Source organism: Lepidothrix coronata, unplaced genomic scaffold (genome assembly GCF_001604755.1).
Source record: "Lepidothrix coronata isolate B3197 unplaced genomic scaffold, Lepidothrix_coronata-1.0 Scaffold182, whole genome shotgun sequence".
Classification (NCBI taxonomy): domain Eukaryota; kingdom Metazoa; phylum Chordata; class Aves; order Passeriformes; family Pipridae; genus Lepidothrix; species Lepidothrix coronata.
The window spans coordinates 1456248-1468846 of record NW_016690362.1 but is presented as its reverse complement, the minus strand read 5'-3'; the positions used below and the strand labels follow the sequence as shown (position 1 = coordinate 1468846).

The 12599-nt window shown below is 44.2% G+C and overlaps 1 protein-coding gene across 3 annotated transcripts in view; it reads left to right on the top strand.

Moving 5' to 3' along the window:
* GALNT16 (polypeptide N-acetylgalactosaminyltransferase 16) overlaps positions 1 to 12599 on the top strand; it is a 73159-nt gene that overhangs the window by 33445 nt on the left and 27115 nt on the right. For all 3 annotated transcript variants that reach the window (XM_017830712.1, XM_017830711.1, XM_017830710.1), the window contains exons 2-4: positions 2028 to 2203; positions 5019 to 5117; positions 10355 to 10422. In XM_017830712.1, coding sequence (XP_017686201.1) covers positions 2028 to 2203; positions 5019 to 5117; positions 10355 to 10422 — 343 coding nt within the window. The remainder of the gene's footprint in view (positions 1 to 2027; positions 2204 to 5018; positions 5118 to 10354; positions 10423 to 12599) is intronic.

The following is a 12599-nucleotide window of genomic DNA, read 5'->3' as shown; positions in this document are numbered from 1 at the left end:
AGGGAGATTCTAGGTAGCAGGCTGTGAAACCAGCCATAAAAGTAACTGAGATGTTACTGTAACCCAGTGACATGCCTGGTTGGTGGGGTTGTGGTGGTGATGGCTGCAAGAGGTGGGAGAGGATGGCAGCCTTGAGAAGGGGTGGCAGAGCAGGGCCTCTGCCTGGAGGAGTGGAACAGAGGCAGACTTATCCACTGGAGTATACTTATGTGTGTCCTACACCATAAGCATAGGCTTGGTTGTGCAGTGGTTGAAGGAGTTTCTTTGTGTTGAAAATAGGAGCACATTTTTTCCCTATGAAAAGACATTTCCCTCGTTCTTGTATGGTAAGAAGGGGAAATATGAGTGTCAGGCTGACTTTGGCTGTATTAGGCATAGTTTTATGGGCCATCTTCATTTTTTTTCTGACTTCATTCATCTTCTCTCCAAATGGAATAGTCCTAACCTCTAATTTCTCTTCATCCTCCAGTAGCTTCCTTCCAGACACAGGCTTGACAAAACTTGTGCTCTGGCCACGGCTGCTGAGTTGTCACTGATTCGAATAATTGTTCACAATGGTTTCAGTTTTCTCTGTTCCATTTGCAGTGCACTCAATTTGCTGTATTTCCCATCTTGGCAGTCCGAGTGCAGGGTTTCATTTGAGCATTCATTTCATGGGGATGCTCAGATCTGTAACCTGAGTGGTCATGGTTCATTTGAAATCCATCAATGTACATGAGTAGTTCAGGGGTTTTTTTCTAATGTTTGTTATCTTACACTTCTCCATGCTGAATTTCATTTGCCATCTTCTTATCCAACACTCTGGTTCTCCTAGGGCTGTCTGCACTGCAAGGTAGCCTTACTCAGAGAAAGCTGGAGATATGTAGGTTCTTCTAAGCACTCTCTTGCTTAAGGAATTTGCTGTGGTGGTGGGTCTCTTGAATTCTTTCCCAGCCCACTAAGATGGCTCAAGCAAAATGTTGTGTGCTACTGGGGACCACTCTCTGATCTCTTGCCCTGTATAACTCCTAAAAGGAGCTCTTTAGCAGAGGGAGAAATGTGATCAAGGCTGGTATTAGAGGGTATCCAAACTATTTTACATAGAATGATCTCAAGATCTGAGGATTATCCAGTGCTTTGAATGAGACGTGTATGTGCCAGTATTTGCCTCTTGCAGCAGTTTTAGGGAGCTCCAGCACTCCCTTGCACAAGGCTGGGAGTATTTTATGGTGACTTGGTCTACCAAATGGCTACCACAGACAATTTGTTAAACTACTTCTATTGTATGAACAATCCCGATTGCTTTATAATCCAATATTTTAGAGTTTGTATGTTGCTTCCAACCAAAATCTCCTGAGTTCAGCATGGGCCAGAGCTGTGCCTGTCCTCTCCCCGGTGACCCTAGTGAATGGTTTTTAGGTGCTGGTTTTACACTGACTCAATGGCCTCAGAAAGCTAGAGGAAAATTAGGAGAGGAGAGGGATGGCTCAGGCATTTTAACTCTTGTGGGGTACTGAGGACAGTCACATGCAGCTTTCAACTGTATCACGGACTTCTGTGAGATTGGGAAAATCTGGGCAAGGCACAACAGGGAACTTGTTAAATCAGCTGCCTCTGTGTTTGTATGAAATAGTGATTGTCAAAAGGCTGAAACTGTTTTTCCTCAAAATACTGTGTTTCAACCACCTTGGCTGGAGACTGCTCTCAAACATGCATCTCCTGGAAGGATTTCCAATTGTCTGCAGCCTCACACATTCTCTGTAACAAGTGCTAAAGGGAATTTGGCTCTGCCTGTGCTATCAGGAACATCAGCTTTCATCTCAAACTCATTCAGCAAGGATAGTGAGGCCTGCAATTTTCCTCAGAGAAGGCAATTATAAAACCCAGTCTATGAGGGTTTCCTGCTCTCATTTCCAAGCTCTTGCCTATCGTGTCTTTCTCCACACCTGAGCCACTTACAGATGTGTGGCAATGTCTGAACTTATTATCTGTGTCTAACCATGTGTAGGTGGCTCTCCCTGATGCTCTGATGCTTGTGTCTGCTCTAGATGACACGGACTCCCCAAGGAGAGAAGAACAGCCAGAGGGGTTTTGATGAAAAGGCTTATTTGTCCTCAAAGCAGCTGAAGGCTGGAGAAGACCCTTACCGCCAGCATGCTTTTAATCAGCTGGAGAGCGACAGACTCAGCAGTGATCGACTCATTCGGGACACCAGGCACTACAGGTACCCTGCAGCCCTTGCTCTAAGCCATGGCTGCTGCTTGGGGCAGGGAGACCACTGTCCTCTTGTGTTGTTCTGCAATGTTGACCGAGGATGTTTGGGGTTTTTCTTTGCCAACATTGGTCCATTACTTCACTGAATTGGATGGTTAATCTGGAAGGGTCTCAAATGCTCTGAGACCCTTGACTAATTCAGCCCCAGCCTGTGACCTTTCTAGCATCTCTTTTTCCAGGTCCAAGCATCAACTTTTTTTAGCACAGCTCCTCCATTGCAGCTCATATTGCTCATCTGACAGTTGTTTTTTGCACAACTCCCATTACAATCATGGCTTCCCTCTCCTGGCTGCAAAGTATACCTTTGTTGCAATCTTGCTTTGCTCTAGTGGTCATCACCTGCTGTGCCCTGGCTGTCTGAAGCTGGTTTGGTGCCTTCTTTCCAGCCTGAGCATTACTGTTTGGATGAAGGCTGCTGGGGTGGGGATAAAACTAACCTGCAACTACAGTTTGATGGCTTGTGAAGTCCTGTTGTTCTGTCCTTATTTCAATGGGGGCGAATTTATTCAGCTGAATAAACTCATCCTGAAATTGCTAATAGTGCTCAAGTAATGTAGTTTCTGGAGTACAGAAAGGTAATGCTGTATCTTGAAAAGTGTAGGTTTGATAGGGATAGGATAGTGTCAAACAGTCTACTTAAGTCCTAGACCCTGTCTGTGGTTCCAAAGCAACATTTCACAGCTGGTGGGAACACGAAACCAGGCATCTAACTTGATTGAAACTGTGAAAGGGATGTCAGGAGACATGGAGCTTTGTAAGCCTGCCAGCACTGACAGCCATCAGAGTCCTTATGAAGGGAAGCAGTCGGGACCTTGGTTGTAGGATCCAAGTCTTGTGCTCCTGTTCCCCAGCATAGTACTTGGGATTGGTTTCCTAGTGACTTGGAGGCAGCAGTGCCATGTCCTGTGGTACTGACAAGTCTCTCTGCCATGCAGAATTGATGTTTTCTGTTAATCTGCTGTCATGTTCTGGCCGAAAACCAGCTCACTTCAAAGGTGAGTTATTGTTTATTTTGATCTGCATTAGCATGCAGAGCATGCTTTTTGTGCAAAGCCTCATCTGTGCACTTCAGTCTGAAGAGCAACATATATGTAATCCCCAAATGTATGGCCATTTCAGACCTAGCTTTGCAAGGATCCCCTTGAGCAATGGGGAGTCCAAAGTAGTATATAATCAGAACAAATAAACCTATTTCCATGTTCTTCCCCTTTAAAGGAGTGGCAGTTGGAGAACGAGGGAACTGTGTTTGAGTATCTTGCCTTATAACGATATTGGAATAGTTGTTGTGATGGCAACTCAGGATGAAGACTTATTTCAGCTAATACAAGTTAGATTGTGGACCTGGCTCTGTGTTTAAGGAATTGGGGGAGTCAGTAGGTCACTAACTTGCTAATTTTATTTCAGGCACCCAAGTAAAGCACGGACATACTTGACTCCATATCCTACAAGTTCCTCCTGCCTTAGTATGTAGCTGTTTCTTTGATCCAAAGCAAAGACAGGGTCAACTTTCAAGTGCAAACCTTGTCCTTTGTGGTGCTGTAGTAATGCTGAAATCTTTGGATGACTTCCTCAAACAACACATACATGAGCCTCTTCTGCTTTTCCACTTCCTGATTCCTCAATGCATTTTGTATGCATTACATCATAGAGTTATTTTGAAACAATAATAAATATGGTATGTCTCATGTCTGGTCTCACATTTTCCACTTGAGTCTTTATCAAAGGTTTCTTCATATGTTTATAAACTGTTGTATGAAGCTGCTGTCCCCTTAATAAAACATTGCAATGAAAAAGTCATAAACCAGTAGGATCAAATGTGATGATAAAAACAGTAACAGTTTAGCAATAACCATAAAAGAATAGTAAGTAAATGTGGAAATACAACTAGTGGCTCTAAGAAGTGATTTGTATTCCCTCCCAGGATGGATTCAGTCTATGTGTGGCCTTGAATTGTTAAAAACAGGTGTGGACTCTTCATCAGACAGGGAATTAGTGCTGACTGACTGCAGTTTTACCCTGGCTGGAAGTTAAGAAGGCAGACACTTTGGAGGAGCAGATCAGCCCAAATCTGCCATACTTAGCATCTGCCAGAACTGGATTCAGGATTCACATTTGTGAGTTGTTCCCCTCACAGAAACTTTGTTCTCCACAGGGTATGAACAGCCCTGGTGCATATTAATCCTTAGTTCTGAGTGTGAGAATGTATGTATGTACCTAACATTACAAAGTCAGATGGGAAGACATAAGGAATTGCTCTTCACTGCCTGCTGAGCTGTTAGTGTTGAACCTCAGCAACTCCCCAATGCAGATCACAGCACTAGCTTGTGTTTTCCTTTCTGTAAAGTTCAATATCCAAAGAATTTGAAGTGCTTTATGCGGTGATGCCTGGGTGTACCAGCTTTATGCATCCTCAGCATATGCATGTCCTATGCATGAATAAACAAGATTTTATGTGAATCATAGGTAAATGCAGGGACTAGAGTCCATGCTGTTGAATCTTTTCTCACTGTAAAACCCACATGCCTTCCTTAGTGTGCACCTTTGCAGGCTTAGGTATCACAGCCTCAAAACTGCCTTTCAACAGGCACAGTTCTTTTTAAGCTCTGCCAACCTTGGTACAAGATCTGCTGAGGCCTCCCTTGCTGCAGCTCAATTGTGCTGTTTCTGATTTTAGCATATTACTCTCTTAGGAGTTCTAGGTACATTGCTGCAGTGGCTGCTGCTGAGTGATGTTTGTCTTACACTTCTGCTCTCCTGTGTTGCAGGTGCACTTCTGTACGCTATGACACTGACTTGCCAGCTACCAGCCTCATCATCACCTTCCACAATGAGGCGCGATCTACCCTGCTCCGCACGGTGAAGAGGTGAGTTCAGCAAGGGGTGCTGGGCCTGGATGGTGGAGTCAGGAAGGGTACTGGTGGAGAAACAGGAATTTTCCAGCAGTTAGACAAGCAGGGTGACTGCAGTTCCCCAAGTGCTAGTGTTCTAGCCTTCAGCTGGCCCACTAGGACAAGCCAGGGGCTTGGATTGGCAGTGTGGGCATATTTTCAAATACAGAGCATATCTGCAGTTACCCACTGTATGGCTCCTTGGGGGAGCATCATGAGCAGCAGGAACAGGCTGCTGGGCTTGCATCTGCAGGTGAGAAGAGTCTTTGTGAGCTTGGTTCGGAAGAGTGAAGAGGGACCAAAGAGAACACTGTGTGTTGCCTGATGCAATGAGTGATGGAGGCTTAGGAGGGACTGTGCTTCATAACCAGAAAAAAGCAGTCAGCTTCCTGCTAGGGCAGGTGTTCCAGAAGCTGGGACTGGCTCAGTGTGGGTGGGAGCACAGCTTATAAGTCTTTCAAGCAGAAAGTGATGGACAAGTCTTGTAGAGACCGAGCTCTTGTGGTCTGAGCAGGTGCTCAGAATCACTTGCTGGTAAACAGTTGCTGAACCTGATAGCCCACCAGATCCTCCCTGGGGCTTTGCATGCAGACCCTGCTGAGCCTGCAGGACACTTGCTATCTTGTTCCGGTGTCTCTTCATATCTGAGTATCAGCAGTGGCTAAATCTAACTATGTAAATAGATGGCATAGGGCCTGTCAGCATCCCCAGGTAGATGGAAGCATGCAGTCATCTGTACTAAAAAGCAATCCTCCAGCTGCTCCTTCACCCCCCTCTTCCATCACCCCCACAGAACCCAGGCAGGCTCCTTTCCTTTTAGTTTTCACAGAAAAAAATGCCCTCTGCCCTTTCTGACTTACCAAGTCATTTCTCAAAGGGTCTCTGAAGCCTGCATGCAGGTCCAGGAACAGCCTGTGGAGGCTGAGGAAGAGTGAATTGTCTGTGTAGAAGGTTGAGCTGGTGATATCACTAGCAGGAGTGCATTATTCATCATTGCCACTTCTTTCCCCTGACAGGTCCTGTGGACCTATGTGAATGCACTATGTGCATTGAGGCCTTTTCAATTTAGCCTCATGGCTAGAAGACTAGGTTTCTGTCTGCCAAGTTTGATGCTACTGTGTTTCCAGAGACCCGTATATATTGCATTAACATGTTTTTTTCTTTTTACTTGTATCATTTCCTTTTCATTTGAACCATGCTGTGAGTTCTACAGAGTCACTGTTCAGAAAAAGAGCAGAGTTGTTTGAAACCATGGTGCTGCTAGGGCAGTGGGACTGAGGATGCCAGCAAGAAGCCATTTGAGCTGGCATGTTCACAGTTTCTGTCTGATAGCCCATTTCCCATTTTATTTTCCCTATTCCCCTTCTTAGTCTCTTCCTGGATATTTTTAGCCAGTTGTCTCAGTCTACATTGAAAACAGGCACTCAACAGCCAGACTTGCAAAGATCTCAAGCATGAAAACTTCAACTGGTAATACATATTCTACTCACCTCAAAAGATTAGACCTCTTAAAATGTTTTCAGACATAGAAAATTTTGGGTTTAGTGCTGCTCATGTCCATCAGTTGTCCTCTTTCACCCCCACTTCTCTTATGGCATCCCCACAGTGTAATTATGATAACAGAACTTGAGAAAAGGCCCATAATAACAGTAGAATCATATTTAACTTTCACAAGATGTATTTCAAATGGTTCATTCTAATTCTCTAAATAATCATGCCCTACCTAGCTTAAGAAAGCTCTTACAGATACAGAAATAATGACAAGCTGCAAGTCTGACTAGTCACCAGGTAAGCAGGCAAGCAAGCAATGCAGTTTTATGCTTCCTGTTGCTTAATATCACTGTGGTCCTTCGCAGACTCACAGCCAGGTCATAAACCCAACAGAACAGAACAGCCCTGTTCCTTTGATAGTTGACTTATACCAAAGTGCAAGGGATGCAATGTAATTACATAGTATTGGTGCATTGACTGTGTATGTGAATTGAGCAAAAATTACACTCACAGCAGTAATTCAGCCTGGCACATTCAGATGAGTTTTGCTGAAAGACAGGACCCTCAGGTTACAGAAGAGGCCCTGAAGAGCACTGTGAAGTCTTCAACTCCCTTTCTATAACATCAGTGTCAACCTGCAAATGGGACTTAGCTCTATGCTTCTTCTAACAGCGCAGCCATGACCTGAGCCTTTACCTTTGTGTATGGTTGTCAAACCTCCAGTGCCTCAAAGGCAAGGCTCCTAGCCAATGCTTGGTTGTGGGACACTCCAAATACTGTAGAGCTCAAGAACTCAGCCGTCGGGATCCCTCACCAGATAGGGATAAATTATTGACACTTCTAATGTGATTTAAGGAAGGAGTAAATCAGTCACATACACTGGCTGTAAACCATCTGGCAATGAAGAGTACAGCTGTAGCCAAAGGTCTGGGAGGAAATTCCATCCACTATACCATTCACAGCAGAGTGCAGACAGTTCTTCACAACAGCACTCCCTCCAGTGGCAGCAGTATTGCAGGGTCCAATCTGAACAGATGGGTCATCCATTTTTCAAGGTCTTTGTTGGGATCTCTCTTTCTAGGTAGGACATAGCTGTCACTCTCAAACCAGTTACTTGCTTGGCATCCTGTTCTCTTTCTCATTTTCTGTGATTGATGTCTATGTGTGATTAGTCATTAAGCGATACCATCACCTCAGCTGCAGTGACCATTCCCACAGAAGGGAAAGTCAACTGCTTTGTTATCTGGTCCCTTTCTTTCCTTTTCTGATTTCAGTCACTATTGCAGGGACTGTTTGATTTTGGTGCAAATGTAAAGGTGAATGGTCAGGCTCTAAGTCAATGGACTCGAACAGCTGTCAGTGGTTCAGTGCCTACGCAGACAGCCTGTAAAAATTCTGATTAAAAGGATGCTATTGCAATGCTAGAGCACTTGGTGTAGCATCTCATTACAATGACAATTGAGATGATGGCAAAAGAGGAGATTATTTTATAACAAAGGGAAGAAAGATGCTCTTCTGCTAACATCTGGAATAAACAGGATTATCTGTGAGCTGATGGGGGATGGACAGATCAGCAGAGGAGAGAAAGTCATCGGCAATGCTGATGTGATGTCGTGTCATGCAAGAGAGTAAGGACACTGATACAAAAAGAAGGAAGCTGTGAGAAAAAACAAAGTAAGAAGGAAGTCCATGAGATGAAGGGAGAACAGTTGGTGTTTCTGCTTAAAAATGCAATTGTCATTTGAATTTTGGAATCCTAATAATGCATTTTTGTGCCTAGAAGTAATTGATTGTCATGCTAGTCTCTGCACCTCACTGAAGAGGAATACTAGGATTATTGTGTTCCTTGCTAAAAAGACAAGCAAAATAAAGTGCAAAGAAGATTAATTACCTTTCCTAAGGATCCACAGCAAATTATTGTAGAGAGAAGAACTGGACATTGTACAATGAGCTGTGAACTCCTCAAGGAGTGTGTTCTCTCTACTGGGGAATCAGTGGACAGGCAAGGAAGAGAGAACAAAATGTTTGGGGTTTTTTCCCCAGATGTGTTGAGTTGAAAGACCTGAAACTTCTGAAGAAAAGGTGAGCATTGCCAGTAGCCAGGCTAGTGGAAGAATGTGCAGAATCCTGGTTTACAGCCATTATACTGCAGGATGCAGTCTGTCTGGATTGTTTTGCATTGGGTTTGCACAAACAAGAATTTCAGTGCAGGGCAACCTTTTCTATAAAATATGCAGATGATGGCTGTGCTGGGAGAATCTGCGCTTAAAATGGCAAAGAGGAACATCCCCTCCACCTCCCACCCCACCATATGAGAGGATTCAGAGAGGTATGTGCCAAGTGAAGCAAATGAGATTCAGCTTTAAAAAATGCAAACTCAGTCATCTAGGGACATGTAAGCTCAAAATACAAATACTATCAGAGGCATATAAAGCAGCATAAATCTGAAATAGAGTGGGATGTGATACTAAGCAGCAGAACAGTCAGAATTTTGCTGTGAGAGACAGCAGAAAATTCACAAACTGAAGAAACTTTGGCTCTGTATGCAAAGGCATTAGTGATGTTACTTAGCAAGATGATAATTTGTTTCTCTACTTCTTCATACCTGAGAGTATGGGATTAGTTTTGCTATCTGTTTCCTCTATAAAACAAAAAAGCCCACAGAAGAGAAAAAAACCCAGCAATCTTTCTGCAGAATTGCTCAAAATAGAAGAGCAGGTGTCACTGAAATGAGACAGGTTGCTAGAACTAGGAGAATAGTGTTTACCTCTGTTTTTGATACTAAAATTTGCATAACTGTTCTCTACACTGGGGTGCCTAAGCATTACTGAGCAATCTTGTTGAAGTTAATGAGGACCTGCCTGTTCATAGAGGCATTGGAGGAGGCTTGAAGGGAGAATACGCTGAGTGACGGTAGTAAAGCCAGGGGAGAGAGTTAAAGTTCATGGAAAATGAGTTCAAGCATCTTAAAGAAATGAGAGCGATTAAGAGGTCAGAACCAAACTGCTCAGACTCCAGGTTCTTCGACCTCTGAGGAGGGCAGAAGCTTCTATCTCACCTTGTGTGTGAAAGCTCCTGTATCCTGCAGATGCAAACTCGCTGCAGTCCTGAGGGTATTGCAGGGTGTGGTGCAACCACCCTAGGAAAGAGGATGCTTTCAGCAAGTGTGGAGCTGGTTTGAAAGAAGTAACAAGCAAAAGAGGAAAAAAAATCCAAATCCAGAATATTGCCAAGGCAGTATTGACAATATTCCCATCCAAAGAAGGGAATTGGTGAGAAAGCTTGAGCAGGGCTCATCTGTGGCATTGAGATAGAGCTCCTTATGGGGGAAAGTGGCTGCTCTTTTCGCTTTCCAGCAATGGTGAACTTTGCCCAGAGCCTGGCAAATGGAAATGGCCATCAGACTCTGCATTTCTCCTCTCTGTTAGGAGTCAGAGAGCATGCAGCAGCATCCTTTGCTAGCTGGCAAGTCCCCAGTCAGCTTCCTGTCTGTGGGTCCTTGTAAGGTACCACTGAGATGCCACAGCTCTCCGCGATACTCCTGCTTGGAGTTTGGTTCCTATCAATGAATCCTGCTACAAGGGCAAGGTCACCACTTCCACTTTACTGGAGCTTGGTATTCCTGTTGTAATGCATAGCATAGCAGATTTCTATCAGTCTTAACATTGTTGTTATTACGGCAGCTCACAAAGTGTGGTTTTTTCCTCCCTGGGTTCTTGCAGTGTTCTGAACCGCACCCCTCCCAGTCTCATCCAGGAGATCATTTTGGTAGATGACTTCAGCTCAGATTGTAAGTATGGGTTTCCACTGATTTCTTCCCTTCTATTTTCCTGCTTTTTGTTTTTGTATTTGTACTGAAAATCAAAATCAAGCGAGCTTTCCCCCTTCTGCTCTGCGGGAGGTTTTCATCCTCCCTGAGCTCCTCCCCCTCTCTCACAGATCTCCTCTTGTCTGTATGCAAGACAAAAAGAAAAGAAAGGAATTTTTTCTGTGTTTAAGGTCCATGCATGGCAGAGGCCAGAGCATCTTCCTCTCTTTTTCTTTACATTGGGTCTTCCTTTTTTGTCTGCTTGGCAGTTTGGCCTAGGTTGCCAGAGATCTCTGTCTAGTTTTATTATGCACCATTTGGTGAGCTGATTAGCACAGATATATATGCAGCAATGCTGTACATGTGCAGAGTGGGTAATTACAGACCAAGAGAGAACAAGAGGATGCAGTGGAACCTACAGAAAATTGCTGCCTGTGGTCCTGCAGGCAGACCAGGGCAAGACTGCCTGCCTGCCTTCATACGTTTAGGATCCCAGGTGTCTCTGTGGGAAGCTGTGGAAAGGTTAGTGCTTTGGGCAGCACCATACCTTCTTCTGCAGCTTGTCATAGGGATGGAGTGTCTACTGCATGAGTTCCACCAGATCTGCAGACTGGAGGCTGTGTACTCTTTCCATCTGTACAGTTGCTCTTGCTCCTGGCTGTTGTGTAGTAGTGGTGAGGTGGTGGGGATAGAAGCCTTCTCGCTTCTCCCATGATGTGTACTAGATTCAAGAACAATCTAGTTATGTACCATTTATAATAATTAATAATTACTCCTTCAGAACACTTTACAGATAGCTGCGAATGCCCACCTTGGCCTGCTGAGGTAAGGAAGCAATACTCTTTTGATTTTGCAGCTAAATACTTTACATAACTTTGGCCAAAAAAAAGCATTTTTAAAGGTGGATGCTGAGATGAGGAATGTAAGTTTCTGAGGGCCTTACAGTGTGATTTGAATAAGTACTGAGCTGTGCCCAGCTGTAGAAGCTCAATGTTTCTGAGTACTTCCAACAAACAATCTTAAGTGTCCTACACTCAGCACCTAAAAATTCAGTTCTCAATGGGCAAAGTGTACCAGATCAAAACTGATATATTTCTGGTACCCGTTCTGCACAGAGCTCATCCAAAAAATTGCGTTTAGGCTCCTGGCTAAATAGAAAGATTTTAACAAAGCTTCATCCTATGACAGCTCTCATTTTTTCACTGGCAACTGGATATTTATGGATATAGCCACTCCCCCAGGACACCTCCATGGAGGTACTTTAGCGCATGTTTGAGGTCTGACACTTTGCTTTAATACCCACCTCAGTTTCTCCAAAGATACTGAGAGTCTGTCTTCTCTTGCAAGTAGCTGCAGGCAGAGTGATGTGCTCCGCTCCTGCAGAGTGAAGGAGTTAATAGGATTCTCATACCTGAAGTTGTGACTTGGCTAAGATGAGATCATTGCCTTCCCTTGTAGCAGAGATCCAGCAAAGTCGTGATACTTTGTAATTCAGAGCACCTGCCACTTCCCTTGGATAGTGCAGCAGCTGCTAAAGTGCCCACATAAGAGCAGAATTTCAGATTGCATGTGTCCTTGAGAATGGAAATGCTTGTACAGGAACATGCTAAAAGATGCACTTTGGCTAAGGGCCTTGCATTCTCCCCAGTGTGCTCAGTCTGTGGGAGGACGACAGCAGGAAAGGGGGGCATGAGACACGAAAAGGAATGTGGAATAAATGTGGAAACTGGGGTGAACTTGGAGCAAGAAAAAAGAGCAAGTTAGAAATTGTTATGATCTCTACTAGGGCAGGAATAGAGAGCAGATGGCAGAGAACTAACAACTCAGTGCTCATTGGTACAGCTGGGCTGGAGCAGGTAACTGTTCCTCTCTGTCATCTTCCCTGGCCAATGTAAATAAGAGATGTCAAGAGCTTCTGGCAAGTTGCCAGCAGAGCCCTTGGTCAGGCATCCATGTGTTAATGTAATAGTGTCTCCAAGGAAATGGGTCACATCCCTTTGGTCTTTATTAAACAAAGTCAAGCAGAAAGTGCCCTGAGAACAAATGGCAGGAAATGCCCAGATGACCCACTGAAGGCAAAGAGAGAGGATAAGATCACTTTATATGACAGAACTATCTTATCCTTGTCACTCTGGTCATTTACATTCCCAGCTCCCTGT